This window comes from Lagopus muta, chromosome 15 (genome assembly GCF_023343835.1).
Source record: "Lagopus muta isolate bLagMut1 chromosome 15, bLagMut1 primary, whole genome shotgun sequence".
In the NCBI taxonomy this organism is placed as follows: Eukaryota; Metazoa; Chordata; class Aves; order Galliformes; family Phasianidae; genus Lagopus; species Lagopus muta.
The window spans coordinates 4,453,683-4,477,500 of NC_064447.1; the positions used below are offsets into that span (position 1 = coordinate 4,453,683).

At 34.0% G+C, this 23,818-nt stretch overlaps 1 protein-coding gene across 36 annotated transcripts in view; it reads left to right on the forward strand.

Annotated features, from left to right (window-relative positions):
• Nucleotides 1-23,818, forward strand: part of RBFOX1 (RNA binding fox-1 homolog 1) — a 745,900-nt gene that overhangs the window by 719,280 nt on the left and 2,802 nt on the right. For 5 of the 36 annotated variants that reach the window (XM_048962259.1, XM_048962271.1, XM_048962270.1 and 2 more), the window contains one exon: nucleotides 12,179-12,231. The exons of the other annotated variants lie outside the window; for them this stretch is intronic. In XM_048962259.1, the coding sequence (XP_048818216.1) occupies nucleotides 12,179-12,231 (53 nt within the window). The remainder of the gene's footprint in view (nucleotides 1-12,178; nucleotides 12,232-23,818) is intronic. 36 annotated transcript variants of the gene reach the window in all.

Genomic DNA, 23,818 nt, shown 5'->3' on the forward strand with positions numbered 1-23,818 from the left:
TATGATTTTTTCTTTATCAGTTTTGTGTTACATGTTCTGTGGTCATATATAGGATTCTGTGCAAAATTTGAGGCAGGAGACTTTATCATATAAAAGTTCTGAATTTTCCAAATTTGAAACCTTTCTTACTCTTGTTAAAATCCTGATTCTCCAAAAGTTTTTGGAAAGTTTTTAAAATACCCTTGTGGAGTATTTATTTTTGTCAACGTCCCATTACCTACAATAATAGAATTTAATGTGTTTTCCAATTCTTTTTGTGCAAGTAGTTGAGAGTAACACTTGGTATTTCCATTCAGATTATTCTTAAGTAGGATAATAGGCACAGATTTTATTCAACTGGAAACTTGTTCATTAAAGTATCAAAAATAAGAATAAAATACACAAAATATAAATATGAGCTTCTGTAGGGGGAGGCACAAATGTGCTCTTTTGTGTGTTCTAGATTTGAAAATTATCTATACAAATAAACAATGAAAAATGCAGTGGAATTATACCATTTATTTTATCCTCTTGAGGACTTTACAAGTAATATATACTAAAAATTAAACTTTTGTCAGCATGTAAAATATAATAGGATCTTCAGAGAGTTTAATTTGCCATTACATAATTTTATAGGAAGATTAATATTTTAAACAGTAGTATTTCATTCATTTCATTATCATACATTTAAAGATTTAAGACAAATAGCATTTATGCACATTTTTAATTTCTAAATTAATCAAATTGGGAGAGGAAAAAGAATAAAATACAGCAGTATCTTTACAACCAGTTGGAAACTTCAAACCTTGGTGAATTTTGCAGTATAAGATGAATATTGAGAAACGTGAAGAAGTTTGGGGACTGGAGGTGGTAACTGTGCAAGAATTATTGTGAGCTACTCAAATGCTGAAATTCAAAAGGTCCAGTTAGCATCCTGACAGGTACAAAGGTCGTGTTTATCTTTTTTAAGAGATATATGACAGATACACATATAACACTTCAAATGCTTTGGTTTGGTATGGTGATGTTTGGTCGGTCTAGATTTTCGGATTATCCTGTGTAGTAGATAAGCTTGTCTATTCCCTAATTTTGCAAGGAAACAAATCACTCACTTTGCTCTTACTGAGGTGTAGTTCAATTCAGGCATCTTTTAGGCTTGTATATCTTTTTCCCTTTATCTGATCTGTGGCAAACTGAATATTGATGGCACCATACTGGTATTTCATAATCATGTTCATTACTAAGATCACAGTTTAGGGAATGGCTGGAGTTTATAATTCATGTTATAGCCATAAACAGCAGATTCTAGTGATGAAGATAGAAAGGAAAATTGGGTAATTGCAAAGAGAATATATAAGAGAAGAAAAAAAATATCAAAAGATCGGATAGGAATTTCCTGAAATAAAAATGTATTGCATGTAGTACTTTCTAATGGTCAAAATATGTTTCACTCTAAAATATTATAGATGTTTTACATACTTAGACTTTTCTAATATATTTTTAATGTTTGGTAAAATTAGCATGTTTTCTTATACTTTGAAGTCTCGGTTCACTTGTGTGGGATGTCAGTGTTCATGTAGTATCCTTGTAACTATTAAAAGAACACCAGTGGTTCAAAACTGGAGTAATAGCACAGTAAAGAAAGTTAGGGTTCTTTGGCCAGAACCTACTATTAAACATTTATCATGTTAGAACTTGTATTTTTCATAACCCTGCTTCTAATTCTTTCTCCCATAATTCCCATTGACATCACTGTAACATTAAGGGATATGATAAGAATCCCCACAGACAAGGAAAGACTTGAATATTGCTGTTAAATATGATGTGATATCCATGCTGGGAGTCATGAAGAAAAAAAAAAAAAAAGAAATAAGCTAGAGATACATTAGAGCCTCGATTTCCAGATCATGGCTTCCTGAAGTGCTCCAGTTTTTAAAGATGCTGAGTAGTTTTGCTGAGGTTTCCCTTTTGACCTCTGTAGAAGCTGCTGCATGCTTATCATTTTCTGCAAATAAATGAACATAGCAGCTATGACACTTATATGTCCAGTTCAGTATACTTGCTTTCCTTTTGTTTGGTACATCTAGCCTACATCAGTTTTTTTAGCAGTTTATTTTTAACTCGGCAGTTTCTAATTTTAAAATAAAATTTTCTAGTAAATAAGTAAGATTATAAATGCATTCCTTTTATGCATTTCCATGCGACATTCTAAAAACAAGAAAAAAGACATTTGGTCAACATTTTTCATGTAGGAATTAACTATTGGATACTTCATACTGGCTACTTCACTCTTAGCGGATATTGAAAGAAAGCGTGACTTGAAAAAATTTAAGAGTGTTGTATTCAGTGGACTGAATAAATATGGAGTTAGGGAGTTATTAAAACATTGATTCCTAATCCAACAGACCAAAACTGTTACAGTCTGTTGGGCCAGTGCTAGTGCATCTGACATGATAGACCATAACAGTTCCTTTGGACATGTCAGTGTCTAATTATACAGATTTTAGTTTTCAGATCATTGACTCGATAGACCACAAAGAGGCAGATTAGAACATGCTATAAGTATTGTCAACCTAAGTACTTTCACTGTGACTACCTTAAAAGCAGGAAGAAATTAAGAGTGTCGTGGAAGAGGCAAAGAATGAAATGTTTTTAATAAAATAGGGAGTTTATTGGATTTTATCTATATCTATTTCTTATATAATTTACTAAGTCTTTTATGTAAGGCAAGGAAATACTGGAGGAAGACATTTAAAATAACTGTGTTAGCAAAATTCAGAAACAAGACATTTACAATCTTGCATGTTTTTATTGTAGTTTTTCCCACCTCAAAGAATTCCAAAGCATTTATTTAGGTCTAAAACATTATTCTTAAAATTTGAGATTGTCAACTTTCTAAGGAACGCACCTGTGGAACTCTAGGAACAAAACTAGGAATTCTAGGCACATAAGCAATTTGTAAGAATACTGCATGGCAAGAGTGGGAGAAGAAAGTTAACGAATGTATCCAAAAGACAACTTGTTATGGCAAATAGCATAGTATGTTTCATATTCATAGTTTGCTCTGAAAGTAATGTCTTCTATTTATTTCCATGGAAACTACTACAGATAGAGTAAAATAATACTGTTTGCTAGAGCATACTCTCAGTGAAAAACACTGTTTCTCAACATATTCACCTACATTAGCTTTTCATTTTCACCAGCAATGAACAAGAGCCTCATGTCACATTCATAACAATCTGCATGGCTGTCCAGAGCGTGCCTTGTATTTCATGTCGCTGTTGCCACAACTGAAATGCACCACCATTGCCTCTCTGTGCTCACATCCACTGCTCAGTCTTCATAAACATTCACAGGCATCAATAAATATCAGCGAGTGTCATTTTTTTTCCACGTGGAGGAATTCAGTGGCACACTGTTGCTTCGTGTGCACTTCCATGTTGGATGTCATTCTGTCAGACTCCCCCTCTGCTGCCCTCTGTTGCACAGCAACAAAATGCCACATAGTATTGGCAGATAGGTTCAGCCTCTACTGTCATCCCACCAACATCAACCTGTGATATTGTGGGCTGACTTAACAAAATAGGAGACATTACTTTTGGAGCAAAAACTGAGGTCTGCATTGCAGAGTTTAACCCAAAAGTGTACTAAAACTCTATTTTCCTTTTTCTTGAATGAATTCCTAAATAATTCTATCAAGGCTTTAATACTAATTTTGATTACTACATGAAAAACTCATGCTGTAAAGTCATTTGTAAAAGTCACCCAGACATCAACTTCAAAGGCAACAATTTCTCTCATTAACTATTGTATTATAATTATACCTCTGTATGTTAAGAGACTGGTCAAATAGTATTGTAGATAAAACTGTGTTTACTAGTGAACTGTAACAATAGTTATGAAATCAAAAATGAATATAAACCGTGTTTCAATTATACATTGTTTTAAAGGTGATATGGTATACACAAAGAGTAAATAAGCCCTGATTATATATTGTTCTGATCTTGTTCAACATCTTCAGTAGTGATGTGGTAGAATGCACCCTCAACAAGTTTTCTGGTAAAGCCAGGACGACTGACATACCAGAAGGCAGTGCTGCCATTCAGTGAAACCTGGACAGGCAGGAGAGTTGGGCAGAGAGGAACCCACTGAGGTTCAACAAGGGCAAGTGGATTGTCCTACACATGGGGAGGAATAACTGCGTGCATCAGTACAGGTTACAGGCTTGCCTGTTGGAAAGGGGCTCTACAGAAGAAGTTCCTGTGTGTCCTGGTAGACAATAAGTTGGACATAAGTAGCTGCGTGCCCTTGTAGTCAAGAAAGCCAATGGTGTTTTGGGGTTTATTAAAAAGAATGTGACCAGCAGGGTAAGGGAGGTGATCCTGCCCCTCTACTGTGCCCTGGTGAGGCCTGGACTACTGTGTCCAGTTCTGGGTTCCACAGTTGAAGAACAACAGGGAAAGTCTAGAAAGAGTCCAGTGGAGGGCCACAAAGCTGATAAGAGCCTGGAGCATCTCCTGTATGAGGAAAGCCCGAGAGACCTGGGATTTTTCACCCTGGAGGAGACTTATAAATAACTAAGGGAGGGGCAGAAGTCAAGTAGATGGGACCAGAATCTTTTTTAACAGTGCCCATTGACAGAACAAGGGACAATGGGCACAAACTGGAATGTAAAGTTCCATATAAACACGAAAAAAATATTTTCTTTGAGGGTGACAGAGCACTGGATCGGTCTGCCCAGAAAGGTGGTGGAGTCTTGTTCTCTGGAGATACACAAAGCCTGCCTGGGCACTTGCCTGTGTAACCTTCTGTTAGGAACCTGTTTTGGCAGGGGGTTGGACTAGGTGATCTCCAGAGATCCCTTCTAACACCTACAATTCTGCTACTGTTATGTTTTTTCCAATATAAATGCTGATTATTTGTACTAGTCTGACTTTAAAATGCTGAGAGTGAAAAATATTTCCAAAATGTAGTGATAGACAGAATTTTCATGTATCAATGATTAAACTTCAGAAATACCTTTAATATAGCAGTCCCTGATCAAACTGACATTAGCTTACATTGCTGACACTGAGCACAAGATTAATTCTTGAAGTAAGAATTTAGTTTGAGTGTGTAGAATACGCTAATTGTAGTAAAATTAATAATCTTAGAGCAGTTATGCCACTTAAATCAGTATGAATTCTACTGTTATATGCAATGTTCAGAATTTTTCTATTAGCTTTAGGTTTCACATAAAAATGTTAAGGTCCATTTAAAAATCTGTGTCCTTCTTGCAGATAAATATGCTTACTTAAACTCTTAATATTGTATTACTTTTAATAAGGATATTTATACTATGTATATTATATTATAAACTTCTTCATACATAGAGAAATTGCATGGATAAGGAAGATAACATGGGTTAGAGCTAGGCATATTTATATAGCTCTTATTTAAAGAGTAGATAAATCAGGAAATAAAGTATTGCAGATTTAAAATACACATGGAAATATATAGAGGGAGAAATTCCAGTGGTTGATGTAAGACATTGTGTAATTTTTTTTTTGCAATAAATTAAAAATATTTTGGACAACAATAGTAAGTTCCAAAGTATAGAGCCAATTTTCTAGAATTGTATAATGAAGAATCATTATACAGTCTTTAAGGGTTAATGGAAAGAGAGAGGGAAAGTTTGTATGCCAACTGCTACCGTGGAAGAGTTTTATTTACAGTGAATACAGTTGTCTTCCTAATTCACCTTGCAGCATTAACACTGACCTGGCAATTAAATTAAGAGCTTGATTAAGCCACCTGAAAGGAGGCCTCTAGCATCAACAAAGACACTCTAGGGCACATGAGACACCCCTGCAGGCACACGTGGTACTTAATCTTCTGGAGTGGCTGCTAAATCCTGGCAGAGGGTGAGCTGTCTTTGCTTGGGCAACCAAGATGAGCTTTTCGTTTTTCTGTGAGGTAGTATTGACAGAAGAGACTGCATTGATACAGGGTTTTAATCCATATACTTTCAAGGCCTGACTCAAAAATTCAGAAATAAACATGACTCAGAAGTTCAGAAATAAGCATTTAATGAAGTGGTCAGGAATGATAAAGGTGGGAGATGCATTATCTTTCTCACTGTAATATCTAAGTGAAAGCAGAATATCTGACTTTCCTCTTTGTCTTGGTACCATTGCTAGTACTTAGGGTGAAAAGAAATTACTTGGATAGAAAGCACTTGCACTGAAGAAATTAGCCTGAAAGTAAAATTCCTAATGCAATTTCCTAATGCACAGTAAGTTAACCAAGTTACTATTAGTGCTGTTGAAGCTTGGTAACGCTGAATGAATAAATTGTGAAACATTTTCTTTTTATGATTTTATTTATACTTCATTTAATATAACCTATGGATATGGCTGTAAAGTTGTTTAGTTGTCTTCGTGTTGTGATATAAATGCCATGAGTATGATAACATGCTTTGATCTCACTGCAATGGGAATATAAAGCACAATAATACAGAAATCAACCTTCTTATTGTATTATTATATTAATACCAATAAATTATTAATGGCCTTGATGCTTAAATTAAGGACTTCATAATGAGGGAGTTGGGGGAGACTTCCCAAAATTGTTTTAGAGGGAAATTCTGAAACCTTGTCCATATTTGAATATTACAGAAGCTTTTCAACCAGTGAGCTGTCATTGTTCATGGTAGAACTGTCAACATGACAGTTTAAGATGAAAATCTTAAAGTCTCGTGCTCTGTAACTCCACACTGTTTACAGCAGTTGCTGTATTCTTTTTGTTGGGAGGGGCTGCACTTTTGTGATAAGCAAAATGATTCCTGTTTAGTTTGTGAAGTCAGTAAGTGAAATCCAAGATTTCTGATGTATGGAAAATAATTACTGTATGCTAGGAGATCTTGTTTTCTTATAAATTTTAAAATTCTTAGAGTTAGTGTAATTATTCCAATGGACGTCCTCCTTTCTTAAAATCTCACTTCATCCATACTATGGCTTTGATTTTATGGAAGCTCCAAGAACAAGGATTACAAACATTGAGGGCTGGGTTAAATTATATATGTATGTCAAAATTTTGTTCTTAATTATATTCTGTGAAGAATATAAATAGTGTTGAAAATTCAACTGTCACTCAGTCTATTAGGAAGAAGATAGGACATGGGCAACACTCGGTAGTTTGTACCATGTACTCTACAAATATAAATTCTTACATCCACAGAGGAGAATTAAGAGATTTCTGTGCTGAAATTACACTGAATTTGTGCTTCATGCTATTTATATCCATCAGATCTTTAAAAAAAGGGCATCTGAGACCCATTCCCACAATCACTTCGTATCTTCCACTTCCAGGTCCTGAATTTTCCTATCCGCTAAAATAGCCAAATCATCTACAGTTCAGACAAGAGTTAGTTCTGTACTGTACCACACAATCTCCATTGTAACTTTCTGCTCTTTCTGAGTTTTATCTTATTCTAAGATACTACAGACTTTTAAAAGAAGTCTAGTTAAATACTGAAAATATGGTTATAATTATATATGTTTATGTATCAATGACTTATCAGAGTTTCAGTACTTAAGTATTTCAATAATTATAAAGTTTCATGCTGTTTTCACAGTGAGGATGAGCTCCCAATTTTCCACATGTGAAGGAACATGTATTTCCATTATGGTATCAAAGACACAATTTTGTTATAAACCAGAATGCCTCTGTGTTTTCTGGTGTCTGTTTGTCATTCCAGTAGCTGAGCTGTTAATACTGGTTATAGTGTTTATTTTGAATGAAAAGCATTAAGGAAATTTCAGAAAAGTTTGAAGAAAAGTCATAGATGTTCATAAAACAGACATTCTGTTATTTTTTTTTTTCCCTGAAGGACCACATACACTAAAAGTTGATTGCAATAGCAGATGTCACATACTTGAAACTAACTCTACCAAAATGTAGTTTAAAAGTGATTCAAAAACTGGTCAAGACTACTGAAACATACTAACAGAAAATACTACTGCATAAATACTGCACAGTAATTACAGTTGTTGACACAATTCTACTAAGTTTCACATATAAGGCCTTACATAAACTTACATTGAGTTTTGTTATGCATGTAACTTCCATATTAGGTTAGTAAGAGTGTATGATTTCAGCATAGTTAAAGGCAATTTGTCAGAAGTCAGACAGGCCTTCCTGAAAGTGGGTAGATGTGCCATTTTGGCAGGAGCAGGTACTGACAAAATATTTATGAAATGTTCGGCCTCTTCTTTAACTTGTGACATTACAAGCAGGCTGAAAAAAATAGGATGTGGTATGAAATTAAAAAAAAAAGAAACAACAAACTGAATAGTGCATCAGGCCTAATTTCTGTGAGTGCACACACACTGAAGTAATTCAAAATCAGTAATATTTGTCACTATGTAATATGTATAATGACATACCTTAGTCAAGCTTCACTTAAATGTTTGCTCTTTGCTTGCTTAAATAGTTTGCTTTACTGTTCTGTTATCTAAGTCTTTTAATGCAGCGAGCTGCTTTTGTTCAAAACAGAGTCCTTTTAAACAGCAGAAAAATTTAAACCAGAAGATGTTTTGTTATCCTTTGGAGGAACATATCTGCAAGGATTGTACTGAGGGGTTTATGGGGGGCAGAGCAGAGGAAATTAGAACCTTGAACTGTTTTGAAAAAATAGGGTAGTGCAGCCTCAATAACTATCCCAAAGAAAGAGTGAGCATCAAAATCACTTAATGTTACTTTTGTATCCTCTCCCTCTTTTTCTTTTCAAATTCAGGAAATATATTGAATAGTTAAACATTAATTTCCAACTTTAAAAATGACTTCGTTACAATACTGGTAAAAATCTGTGATAGTTTTCAGTTTGTCAGCATAAATAGGAAAGTGACATACAGGATTAGGAGAAGCTATACTATGCATAAGCATTAGCCCATTGGAAATAGCTGCTCAGGTGGAACACAGCCACTTTGAGTCCCAAAAGGACATTTTCCTGACCCACACTGTCTATTTTACATCAGAGAGCTCAGGCTCCCTACGAGTACTGCTCCAGTGCTTTAAAAGATTGTGTTTAGCCAGAGTGTGAATGTCTGGCATGTTGAATATATACAACTATTCATGCAAATCAGCTTGTTTATAATATGGCTCTTTCAATTATCTTTCTGTTTATCTCACATAGAGTAACTTCTTTAAAAAAATACTGAAGGAAAAGTCCTCTGGATTTTAAATGTGTTCTTTTACACCTGAAATATATATGTTTATATATATATAAATATAAAAATTATATATATATATATGAAAGAGCTGTGAAAATTATGTCCTGTGCTTTCATTGTTAATACACAAATTACATTGATAGAAGTAATTCTGTATCTTACTGAGTAGAACTTCTTTTATGGAATTTCACTGAAATTTCTTGTACATTTTTCAGTCAATAAGAAGTGTGGAAATGTTGAGCAACACTAAAACAGCCTAAAATGCATCATGAATTTCCACCATACCTTACTCCTGAGGTTTTATGCCTTACACACTCACTGCAGTTAATGCTTAAAGTTGGCTTTTGAAGGATACAATCCTGCAGCTTCAAAGCACTGAGTTAAGTGAGCTACCCTTTTCCAGGCCTACTTTTCATGTACTTTAAGTAAAATAGAATGTGATGCATCACTGGATCAGCTGAACTCAGAAGTCCTGTAAATTATGGGTTATTTGCACTAAGGAATAATGCTTGTTTTGGACATCAGATGAGATATATGAATCTTTCAGTCTTAGTTATCCCTCTAAGTTTTTGTAAATAGTAGTACAGAATTTAACTATTTAACTAAATAATATACCTGCTGCTACAAAAATGTTAAAGCTATCAACCTAACGATGACTAATAGTCATTTTAAAAAGGGAAAGAATTCCAACATCTAGTGTTACTGTCCATAGATTAATATGTTACCATTCACACAGTTTCTGTGTAGAATAACATATAACTTGTTCCTTACTTTCATGATCAATTTATGGAGTTGTGAAATGAATTTTATAAAATGAGAATATAGCAAAGTTTTCTTTAGAAATTGGAGCAGTATGACAAGGAATGTTTCTGGTAGATACTTTTTTTTTTTTTTTAATAAATATGGCTTTGGGTTAAATTTTTTAAAATTAAATTTCTACTAGTATACCATTGATAATAGAAAGTGAGATTTTAGAACACTTTTAGTAATACCTGTTGTTAATAAATAAAAAAAAAGGTTGGCATTCTCAAGTCTTTCCATAAGTAATGAAGCCAACACATTTTTCTTACTGATAATTCTGTACTTCGACATCTGAAGATATAGTAACTCTGAGACAATGCTCCATAAAAACACCAGTGTTCTGGATGGAGATAAAAAAAAAAGTTTCCCAACTGGCCACTTTGTGGCTGATTTTAAGTAGAATTGATGTCTTCATTTAGATGAAAAGACAATTTTATAATTTCGTAGACTTGAATGAAAATATTTTCTGTAAGCCAGTAGCTGATAAGTCTAAATTGCTTCTGTTAGACAAAAATCTGTGTTTCTTTGTATGTAATATTCACAGGATATGATAATAAAAGAAGTGGTATGTGTAAATACAGTGACAAAGTATGCTATCTATGAATTATGAAGTAGCTCTGTATTTATGGTGATAAATTTTTCCCCTTAATTTTTTAAAATTTATCTCTTTACATATGTGCGAGATAGATCTTATTAGCTTGTTAAATGACTATAGATGGCAAAACAACAAAATTGCCTACTACATCCAAATGAAAATGAAAGAGTTAAATGAAAAATACAGTTTGGTCACTATAGTCATCCATGCTAGGCTGCAGGTACTGCTATATCAAAGATAAGGTAAAGGCAATACTAAGCTACTACTTCTGATCTTTAATCCTGTCCCTGTAGTTTGGATTACATATCCCTTAGTTTTGTCTTGTTTTTATTTTGGTTTTTACCTTGTTTTTCAAAGTGTAAACTTTTAGGTAGCAAGCTTCACGTTTTTTAAACAAGAATTTTAAATATCTTTAATATGCTGGAGGTGAATTAATGGAGATAAGTTTGTTCTCTTAGGGCTTAAGTCTGTTATACCTAAGATACAGTCTCTCCTGAACAGAATAGTTTTCAGTAGAAGCTTCAGAGTAGGTAATGCTTCACAGAGTTTTCATTGTCTTGCAGAACTGAGTTTTCCAGGTAGTCTTCTGTACAAGCTAGATGTAGTTCCTTCTAGTTCTTATTTGGTACTCTTGCATTAAAGTGTTCAAAGCTCAGCTTTTCACCATACCTAGCAGTGCAGACTGGAGGAGCTAGCTGCAATGTGGGGGCAAAATAGCACCCAAATAATTATACCAAATTTCTTTACTAGGCCTTTCTTTTACTGATGCAAACATCAGTAAATGTAAAAGAAAATCATCCAAGGAAGCTATGCATATATATAAAGGAATCACTTGTTCATCCTTAAATATAATGTCCATTAACCCATGTCCTATTTGCTTTGAGTTTGGAAAGGGCAAATCAGGATTTCTGCATTTTGAAATATTAGCGTATTTAGCATTTCTGTTTTTATGTTACCTGGTTTTAATAAAGAATTTTGCAAGAGAAGGTTTATATTAAATTACTCATATTTCTAGTTTATTCTGCTAGGAGTCTACAAAAGAAAGAACTTCTGTATGTATTTGGATGACAGTATATGGAAATATACTATGTCATTTTTTTAAAATAAGTTACAGATTTATTTTTTTTCTGATTGCAATCATGTTAGACATGTATAAGGAAAAATGATTAACTTTTAACATTCTCCTTTTAGTTGTTTGAAGTAAATTGCAATTTTTTTTTTCAAAAAACACTTTTTGCATATTTTCCATTAGTACCCTTTAGTACCTATATCAATATATAGCTCGATTTTTATTCGACTTCATAAATATATTGACATGACATATCTGTAACACTAAACATAAGCTTCCAATGCAAGAGTTTGTACATAGTCCATATCCAGATATCACCATTGTTTCATTTAAAAGATCCCAGCATGTTTACCTCATGATCCTTATAAACTCTTTAGTACTGAAATATGTCAACACTTTTTCTTGCTACATTCATTGAAATTAAGCACCCTTACCCTACCCCATCTGTAAACATCAAGTCAATTGGCAGCTAGCACATTTCCCAGTCAGCAAGCAGTATTGTGAATTTTATCTTCTCTTGCAGAAATCAATTCGTCTTCGTTGCAGCAGATGAAATTTCTTGTAACACCTCTGCAGGTAACAATCATTGATACTTCTTGATGCATCCATCCAGGTCTCAATATCCTTTTTCACATGCTGCATTTAATCGTAAGAGAAAGCATAGGGAAGTCCATGATTCAAATTTTCGGAACAGATTAATTTATAGCTTGAGTTTAGATTCTGCCATATAAAAGACATTAGGTTATTTTTGCTGACTTTGGTGTTTTATTTCCAGTTTAAATATTATATGGCCTAGAAAAGTAAGGATATGTTAAACCTTCTCATAAAAGCTTACTGTGTGGTGTAATCAAGGTCATGGTGACTGGGAAAAAAAAAAAAAAAAGATAAAAAAACCACAACTACTGAAAACAGTAAAGGTTTAGATCTGTGTAGGACATTGTAAGTGCTATAGATTTAAGAGTTTTCTTTTCAACTCTTTGGGGGCAAATATTGCCCACAAGGGTACTGCAGACCCTAAAGCACTCACAAAGTCTATCCTATGGATAAGATAGTGGGAGAGAGGGTCTGCGTCTTCAGAGGATCACTTTCTAGTAAGTAAAAAGACTTAGCTGTTTTGCTAGTATACTATCATGTTGTAAGTCATGGGTACAGAAGAACAAATGATGTTTTAAAATATATTTATTAATGGTAATTTATAAGTATATCAAGGGATTTTCTGTCTTTTAAGCAATAGAGATTGAACAATGTTAGTCTTAATACAGGTAAGGATGATGTTATGTTGCTACATAAGAAATCAAAAGCTAATATGTTTAGTAATAGTGTTGGCCACACTGTCAATAATGATATGTGAAAAAGTCATGAAGATGTGTGTATTGAATGAAGAAAGGATATATAGTGTGGCACAAAAAGTTGGTATCGAGAAGTATTTATTTGTAGAGGATTTTACATTAGTGGAAGTAAATCAAAGGTGAAGAGTTTTCTGCTCATGTCATGGTGACCTACACAGAAGTACATATGTTTATGGAGGAGAAGACTATAGCTAAAGTCACTATTTTCTGAGATAGTAATATACTGCATGGTAGCCACAGCATTTTTGGTGGTAATCTGAAAAGTTCTTCTTAAAAAGAAAACAACTTTCTTTGTTTATTTAATATAGATTTCTCAGAATTCTAGATCATTGGCAGAATGCATTTTGAGAAAGCAACGTTTGACTGATTAGGATTCTGACATTCATTATTTCACCTGTGCTTCCTACTCTGTTCTGGATGATAGTGAACTGCAGTAGGGAGACAACTAATTTATAAATCTGTGCCTTGAAGAGTTAATAAACTCATTTTAGCAATTTTTTAACTTGGAGTTCTTAAAGCACGCATATAGTTTTAATAATTTTCTTGGTTTGAAAACTTCCCCTGTTTTGCAGAATGAACCCTTTTAAGCAATACTTACACCTATAGACATTAATTTTCCTCAGGTCATGCAGAATTAAAGTGTCCAGACTATACCATACTTGCTGTGTATGTCATTTCACTGAAATTCCAAAAATGTAGCACATTTGTTCATCAGAAAGTGCACTGAAATTTACACAGAAGAAAATGGACTTTTGTGTATATTTATTAAAACTTTTCAGCTTACCACTAAATTACCACTATTAAAATGATTGTGTGAATAAAGTGTTTCTGTTAGATAATGTTTTTGACACTATGGTGTACGTATCAGCAATAGGTAACTTTAGGGGTCTTTTTTGTTATATGATCTGAAGGAGCAAGCGAATGAAAGCCTCTATTTTCTGTTCTTTGTGTATTTAAATTTTAGTGACAGAATTTAAAGGAATTCTGGCTATATTTAAGAAAGAAAAAAAAAAAAAAAAAACCAACTACAGCATATCCTGACCCCTTTTCCATTATGGAACAAGTTATCAAAATTGCATTTGGCCTTTCACATTTGTAAACTGACATTCAATTTATTATGTGATGTTTTGTGTTTCACTACATGAAGTATACATAGACATATACTCTTTCAGAACAGTAGCTGTCATTTGATTTTTCAGATGTACACAAAACGTCTATGATACAATATTATTTGCTAGTAATGTTCCTAAAGTCAATTACAGTAATTCAAGTTTGCCAAATTGGTGTAAGAGAAGATACTGATAATATGCTAAATGTTTTAAATGTGAGTATATGTGTTTGCATTGTTTCCTTGTGAAGAATATACGTGTTTGTAGGCTTAAACTAATCATATAACAAGTAAACCTTTCTTTGGAACTCTGTTGTTAAATGGAAATGGAAGTCTTGGGTGATTCTACTGATAATATTCATTCTTTTCTTCCTAATGCTTTATCATTCCTTCCAGGCAATACTTGACCCTAAGCCACATGACTTTCTTTATTTTATTTTTATTTTTAGTTCAAGTTTATTTTTATTTTTCCTAATTTAGAAATGAAGTAATCTTGAAATCAAACATGATAGGGTAATGTGTCGGTATATACATTTCTATTCATGTATGTATATCTATTCTTCAATGAATGTTATATAAAGAAAATATATGCAAGAATATGCAAGTGTGTGACAGAGGGAAAATTTCCATGGGAAATTTAAAAATATTTTACTCTATTATCCAGAGCATTTTAAGCTAAAAATAATTACTCTTCAGAAGAGAAGTTCTATGCTTCTGGGATAGATCTTCTCTGGCAGGCATGATTAAAGAGTATGCAAACAGACCTGAGCTAGATCAGAGGTAGGGAAAATATCTGAGACCTCTTTCCAGCTTGTTGATGCAATTTTAACAAGGATCTCTGAAGAATTTCCTCTAGCAGAACTCTGACAATGGTTATATTAGAGGAGTATTAATTGTGTTGGGGGCAAAGGGGATCTTACCCTAATGGTCTCCTTATAAGTCAGAAAGAGACCCAGGAGAAAAACATGGTTTATTTACGTGTTGGCTAGAGAACATAGTTAATTTTGTATCTTCAACTTTTTAAATCAATTTTTCAAATCAGTAATCAATATTTCTTTTTCTTTTAGGTTTTGTAAAGCTGAAATTTATAGTTCTTAAAGAAAAAATATTGATAGTGCCTTTTCCAAGTTTATTCTAGGATGAACCTGCATTTTATGATTTTTATGTTAAAATGGGACAGGATCATTATTTTATATTTATACCATTTTTGCTTTCTTCCTCCAGTTATTAACTGTCATCTAACTTCCATCTCCAAACAAAAAAATCCAGTGTGATTGTACAGCCGGTAGTATTTTTCCCCCAAGAGTGCATGCTTTTAATGATTTTGAAATAACAGAGAGAAAGGCAAGGGTATATATACACTTGAATTCAGAATGAAGTGTGGTGGAGGTGAATATAACATCTATCCAATTGTAGCTGTATTTATTTACATATCTGGGCAGAGTCATCCCCATGAGGCAGGAATGTGTGTTTGTGTAAAAGAAGTACTTTAGAAGAAGCTTTAGAAGTTTACAGTCCTGGGTTAAGTTACTGACCTCTCTTTGGAGAAAGATACAGTCTTGAAAACAGATTAAACGGGGAAAGGTTTAATTTTCATCTCTAGGAGAAATCCATCATAAAAGCAGGCAGCATAAAGGAACAAATCTATGTATTATCAAAAGTTTGAAAAGAATATTGGCAATTTTTAATGAACATGATTGCACAAATCCTTGCAATTTTAGTGTATGCTTGCATTAAAATGTGAAAATGAATACTTTCACAAATTTAATTTGAGAAACAATAGCAAATATGCTCCCATTTATTTAAAGAAAATTAATATTAGTAAAAGTGCTTAGAAGGTTTAAAGTGCTCTATCTCTACTATGTACATAATTACATCTGTTTAAATTTTTGCCATATATGCTTGCATACATCTCATTGACATATTTCAGTTTTTGGTAGGGGATATTGATCAGATTATGATCATTCAAATGAATTTCCAAACAGTACGTATTATATAAACTGCTTTGGAAAACCTTGGAAACCACATACTGAGTTTTTTGCTCTTCAAAAACTAGGGAATGTTGTATTAGTGCATATTATTAAACTTCTATAAATTCCAGTGTGCTTCATGTTGGCAGTTTAAATTTCTTTTTACTGCTGCTGTAAATAGACCGTACATGGAATCCTATTTGTTACTGCTTTTACTGCTCTTGGTAGTGATGGCAAAAATGCTCAGCTGTTGGATCGGCTGATAAAAATCAGTAAACACTTTGGCTATCCTCTGTTCTTCTTTCATAAAATTGGATTAATTTCTTTTTCTCACCCAGTGAAAACACTAACAGACCTCTTGGCATCTTTGTCATTATCCCTTTGACAGTTTACCTTCCCTATGCTTACAGTTCTAGGTCAGTTCGCATGGCTAGTCAATTGTGACAACATGACAAGATTAGGTAAAGCTGAGGTTCTGTGATTTGTAAATGGAGGATTTGCAATGTGAAGCGTCTTTGATAACAGAAATGGTGAATGGTGTTGAGGCTGTTTGCCCTCAACAAGTGCCTATAAGCACATGTGCATCCCCTGTGCTGTTTTTTAAATGAAGCAACCAGAATTTCTCTGATAGACTGAAAAGAGTACAAAGGAAAACTGGTTTGTGTGTGTGCATGTATGTATAATCATAGAGCAGTGCATTAAGTAAACAGCGATTCAGTATGAATATCCTGAGCTTATCATATTACATTTTAAACATTTAACAAACAAAAAATTAAGGCATGAACTGAACTTCACTATCACAAAAAAACTGCTTTAAAAGTTAATATAAAGTTTCTGTATTTATTTATTACTGATCTAGATGAGAAGTTACTTAGGATTTACTGCCCCAACGTAGACAAATGCTGTACGGATCAAATACGTGTTTTTCTCTGAAGTTTGACAGATTAATAAATGTCAGCTGATGGCAAAGCCTCAGTTTCCCCAGTGGCTTTTTATTGTGAACATAATCTGTCTTCCTGAGAAGATTATACAAAAAAGGGGTGTTGATAGCATGTTATATTTTTAAGCAGATGTCAAGTGAAGTCCCCACCCGTTTGTGGAAGTTGCCTTTGGCCTTCTGTAAATCCAAACAGGGAGACTGAAATCTGAGACAGACCTTTTGCCTAAGGTCTGTCCCAGCACCCACACAGGAGGAATGTCACCTGTGCTGCAGTGCTACACCTCGGTATTTCTGCAAATTCAACAGTACCATTTATTTAAATGTTTACCAACATTACATCCAGCAGCTGAACTTTGGATGCATCTAACAAATTTCAAACAAGGCTGTAAGGTAGCATTAATGAAAAAATAAATTCGTGTTTGAATGTCAATGACTGAAATTTCTGCAGATTCCCATCAATGAGCAATAATTGATGAGCCAAATAATAATGAGCATCATAATTAATTGGATAATTTTGGATGTGAAAAAAATAAAAGTGAAGAGGTGGAAATTGTTCCCTGCATGTGGATACTTCTGAGTAGGCTTCTCAGCTTTCTTCTGATTTCACCAAAAGGAATAAGTAAGAACTGCTTCTAATATTATCACTAACGTATTTATGAAGATCCCTTCATGGAAAACTGTTATTGCCCTATTCATGTGGTAGACTGTGATAAAAAACTCTTCATCTCTGTGAAAACCTAGGAGTGGTAATGCTATACTAAGAGGAAATCCTGTGCTGCCTTGAAGATATACAGTAGTTCAGCACTGCAGCATACCTTGAAATTTTGCTGTTTCACTGTGCTCTGTCTATCAGTGCTATGTCTTCCCATGTCCTCTGCTGTCCACAGTGTAAATCTGTGAAGTGTTATCAGCAGCAGAAGAAAGGAATGCTTTGTGGTCCGTTATTACAGAATGATCTTAAGTTTTGATACTGTGCATTTAAAGTTTTGCACTAAGAATGTCCAAATTTTTAACCTTGACAATCAGGAAAATGACTGCAAATCGTTTCTACTTCAAAACATTTTCCTCAGTGTTCTGTAAAAACAGGTAGGATAGGCTCCTTTCCTCATTTCCTTCTGAGATTTGCTCACTTAGTTGACAGAACACCTACACTTGTTTGATATTTATATCTAAAATTAATTAATGTATTTATCTGCACGTGCCTTGGACACCATGTGCAGATACCACTCTACCATAGTAAAGAATTTCAGGTAAAAGGACAACCACTGCTGCACAGTGGTGAGCGACTGAGGTTAAAATACTGCCCAGGGATACACTGTGTCTCTGCATGCATTCAAAGGAGCTCCTGCTGCTGCTGTCATCTGGTTTTGGTATCACAGTGCCAATATCATAATCATGTGAGCAAGAGGAAAGCAGCCTGTTTTAGTAAGTTACTGAAATCATTTGTGTGGATAACACAGGTAACCAGTGCTTTCCTTGCATTCCTTCCAATACTTCACTGAAACCCTCATATCTTTTTTTCTACAATTTTATTGCAATTCTGCAGTTCTGGAGGTGAGATTAGGATTGCCCTTTTGTGCTACTTCTGAAGAGCAAGAGGCACACCTACAGTAGAGCTCATTTCCTAGGTGATAAGTTAAGATGGGAATATAAAATTGCTCTGCGCAATATTCTCCCTATATATCATATACCTAGTGAATGCTGACTTGTTCGACTGTCTTTTTGTAAAATTTAGTAATAAGTGTCAGTGCAAGTGTTTTGGTAATTTAAGCTTGTTCTTTCTGAAGACTCAGTGCATGTAGGTCTGAAGAAGCAGCGATTTTATGACTTGATCTTTCAATTATAAATCAAAGCTAGTAAATGAGTGGTATTGTGGAGAGCTAGAAATATGCGCTTCACAGCAGATCCATATGCTTTGCTGGTAATATGGCAAGTAACAGGGAATTTGATCACAGAGTTAGGTTGTTCTACTATTTTCGGTTTTAATTTCTACTTGACTACTGGTTGAGGTTTTAACTTCTGCTAATAATAAATAAAAATTTAAGAACAGAACCATCATTTTCTGTAGTTCTGGTAATGTCTTCCAGTCTTCTAAGAAAGAGGGAAAAATGGTTGAGTTCAAAAAGATATGCGCATCAAATTGTGTTTACAGATCTCATTTTATGTTTTGCAACACTTGAGGAAAATGTTTTAACATGTTGCAAATTCTATACTCTGAATTTTCCTTTATTAATGTTGTCTTTTAACCCTATAGTAGATATGCAGTTAAGGAGCTTGCAGATATTTCCAGTGAGTGTCAGAGTTCCACACTCTGTCCTGGATGTATAATGAAACATAGCCACAGTGCCAAAGAACCTAAAACGGTCATTAAAATTAGAGAAAGGCGTACTTTCCTATTTAAGAGGTTCCAGCAATACCTACTCCCGGTGATTTAAAAAGAGAGATTTAATTTCAGAGATCTTGCTAAAAGAAATTTCTCCAATTCTCTTTTTCTGTTTGTTTTGGACAACAAACTGCCCTTTTATGCAATATTTAAGCAATTTTAAAGCTTGTAATGAAAATCGCTGAAGAAATTGAGGCATAGCCTGAGCAAAGGATTTCAGCATTGAGCTGCTGGTAAATAGTTTGCAGCCACAATGCTACGCGTGTTGGCATTGCAAAGTTGAATTTTTTCTTAGTATTATATAGAAAGGTTTTGGTGTAGTTAAAAAACAGTGCCAGTAAAACAAAATGCTAGCAAACATTAAGTGTTATTTTCCTGCTGTGTTCCAAATACTTATTCTAGACATACTGAAAAACAGTGGAGCTTACTTTGGTCTCATTTCTAGTGCATTAGAATTGTTCATCAGTTGTGTTCCTGAGTCAAGGGTTTATAAGTGTACAACTTGGCATATATATATTGATTTAAGATTTTGTAGAACATACGATCACATTGACTATTAATTCTTTGGAAATACTTTGCTATTTGCATGTTCGAAATTGTACTAAATTGTTTACCTGGAGTGATTATTTTCAGGGTAAACTGTCAGAAAGCATTTAAATACCACTAATTTTAATAAGAAATAAGCATTCTGGCATGTGAATAAATGAACCAACAGCTGTGTACTAGCTTTCTGATTTTCAGTGTGACAATATAGTTTAAAACCTTACTATTTTCAGCATGGAAATCAGAATCTATTCTGCTAACCTTCTGAGCTTCTAAATTTGGTGTCATGCATAGGCGTGTTTAAAAATTAGCATTTAAAAAGAAACCTACTTGCTTTAAGTTTAAGCTGACACTGTTCCTTTCCTCTGTGGAAATGAAATTTATTAATCATAATAAAACCATCATATTCTGAAGGTAGAGGTCACCCTGAGGAGAAAAAAGTCTATTTATCACAGAGGAATTTCAATGCATTTTTCCCAGATAATATCTGAGCACGGATTCTCTCCCCTTTGGAAATATATTCTTCTAGGGTTGTGCTTATGTGCATCAAGTGTACGGAGGAGGTTGCAGGAATGAGAATTTTTCAATTTAGTTTTGTCTACTTTATTTTCTTTTAGAGACAATTTGGAGGAGCGCTTCTTTACATTTTGTTTCATGTTTACCTTGCAAACATTTATTCAAGTAGAATTCCAACATACTGCTTAAAAAACAAACAAACAAACAAAAAGGATAGGTCACCATTTTTACATTAGGATTATTTCACCTCTCTTTTGTTTAAAGGAAAAAGCATTGTTTACACAGTAGGACAAAAAACACTGAGTTGGAACTATCATCTATCTTTGGAAATAGCTTAAAATATTTATTTATCCATATTTTCCTCTCAGTTGTCCAGATTTCTGTAGAAGGTCATTGTAATACTAATAGCAACATTCCACCATTAAACACTTGTTCATCATTTCAGTGATGAGTTAAGTTAAATATACACCTAATTTAATAAAACTTCAGCACTCTTTGGGCTTGTTCCTTCCTACTTACAAGAGGGCCTTGAGTTTCAGCCACTTAATTCCTTGCTGTGCTTGACTCAATGTGCTCTTGGTTTTTGGTTTTGTAAGGCAATATTATATATTCTGCAGCAAGAATGGAGGATGTAGCATGGAGTCAAAATGCAGCCCTGCTGGACCGCATGGATCAGACAAGTGAAAAAAAGCTCAAAGTAAGTCCCAGTGTAGTTGACAGCTTCCACCACAACATGGTTCTTCCAGGTCTAAATTTAAATAAACAGTTCTTACTCAGTCTTATGACAATAAAAGTTAATCAGGAAAAAATAAAAAAATAAAAAGTACTTTAAAACTATACCAATTCCCATTGTTCTAAAAATAATAGTCATGATTTTAAAGCATGTATAATAATAATATATGCAATTCATCCTCCATGTTACTAGGGATATTAAGGAAATGTGTAGATCTGGAAATGAGTCTAGCTTTAAATTAATTGTTTTCCCTTTCTAGATGTTTGCTTATTGTTCAAATGACATCTGGTTTGAGGAAATTAAAAATATAATTATTTTTAAATCAATTCTCAGACTTGAAAAATAAATATACAAAGGAAAATAAGGAGTCTTTTTCACCTCATGAAGATGAACAAGAAATATGATATTCTATTATGTCTTCTATCAAAGCTAATTTTTTTTTAATCTCCAAATATTATAGTGCTTACATCCCAATTTGGAGAGAAACATTGCAAAGCTGCTAGTTCTTCCATCCAAGGAGGCTGCAGAGTTTGTGACCAGTGCCAAACCTGCACTAAGAACTCTTTCTAACTCAAAGGATTACTAAGTGATGCTTACCCAGCTGGCCGATCAGAACTATTCTTCCTCTCCTTCATCTCCTTCCTCCCCTTTCTCTTCTTCTCTCTCTCTCCCTTTCTTTCTTTCATTAACAACTGCCTGGTTATTTTGGTGTTCATTGCCTCAGATAATTTTCAAATATTCATGGATACCAACTGTTTAAATGGAATTACATTATAAATTTGATCTTTCGCTGTCCAATATAATGGATGTAAAAAAGGAAATAGTTGTATTTTATGCAAGTCTTTTACACATAATTCCCTGAGGTTAAGATCCTACGATAGAAGATGACTGGACAACATTCTGATTCCTCTGGATATTTGTGTACATTTATGCACAGATAAACATAGCTTTGGTGAGAATTAGAACCCCTATTAATGAACTTTTAGTCCAAAACTTTGGTAAATTAATTCCTTTTCAATGTTATCCCTCAATAGAAAGTTAAATGTACTGAGTAAACATGATAATACAATTGGAGACATTTCAGCCAACATCCAAATTTTGCCACAGAATGTCATAGAACTCTTTATCAGGAGAAATAAGCTGCACTTAGCCTTTGCTCAAAACTTGCATTAAAAGTAATAGGTAATCTGTCCTTGAAATTTAACACAGTAAGTATCCTTTAAACTTATAAAGATTTAAGGATAGTAATTGCCACAAAATATTTTTACATTTTTTTATTAATGTAAAATGACACAGAAACATTTCAATAAGTTTGGGATAAAGGAAAGGAGAGGAATGGCTCATTTTATGTCTGGACAACCAGACCATGATTACCAAGGTCCATACATGCCTGCTTTTCAGAATGACCAAATCTGGAGAACTGCAGGGGCTGCAGGTGTTTGGCATCTCTAAGAATTAAGCCCAATCATCTTAATGTGAAAACTTGACCCTCAAAATTAGTCAGCATTTTGAAAAAAGGAGTCAAACATCAATTTGGGAAAGTGCTGATCCTTCTTACCAAACAGTGAAAAATGCAAGAGGAATAGAGCTCAACTCCATACAATACTCATAGATTTTAAAGGACTACAGTGGTAGCATTGTAGTGTTGCTGGAAAAAGGGGCCTGCTCAGAACTGGTCGCCTGCCAACCACTGTAGATACACTTCAAAGATTGTATTTACTGAGCTTTATTCTACTTTTGTTTGTTTGTTTGTTCTTTCATCCGGATGTGTGGTTACATAGCTTTGGAAAGGAAAAACATGTCACCTGTAAATCTGTGACTCTGATGTTGATCAGGTAGTAAGAGGCATTTATGTGAAATATCTGCCTTTTTGGGGTTGAACCTCTTTAACATAGCCTAGTTGTCCTAAGAGATGGTTTACTTAGGATTTCCTTGCAAAGTTAATCCCTCACGCTCTTGTAAATGTTGGCTCAGTGAATGGAGAATAAAGACTGTTTTGTCTGCGGAAGTTTATGCTTTTTCCTTGAGGATGTCCAAAGGTAGGTAGGAATGCTTAGTTCTGTTAGTTTGGACTTTATTCTCTGCCTCGTGTCTAGGACTCACAGAAGTGGGTGGTGTAAGATTGCATGCATTTGCCATGCAACCATTTCTTTCTCAGTTATCCCTCAGCTGATTATATAGGAACTTAATCAGATTCCACTTGTGAAGTATCAATTCTGTGGTATAAAATAGGGTGAGTGTCCTCTTTTCATAAAACAAAAACAAAACAAAATAAAAACCTAAGTTTGCATTTTTGCATTTGTATCTGAAAAATAAGATGGCTATACAGAATGAGACAGAATGGGGTTACTGTTCACATAAGGCTGAAAGCAACATCTCTCAGACAGAGATCAATAATATTATTAAGACTTAATTTGCTTACTATACTAGATCTTCTGTGAAAGACACCACTATAGTTTCAAGTTTGTTTTTGATTTTATATGTGAAACTTAAGATCAAATGGAAATTATTTGATAGCAGAAAAATACTAGGCATTCAAGGAAACGTGTAGTTGACGTGTCTATCTCACTAATGGTAACTGTATTCAGACTTGGACTTTTAAACGAAGCCATATATCTCAA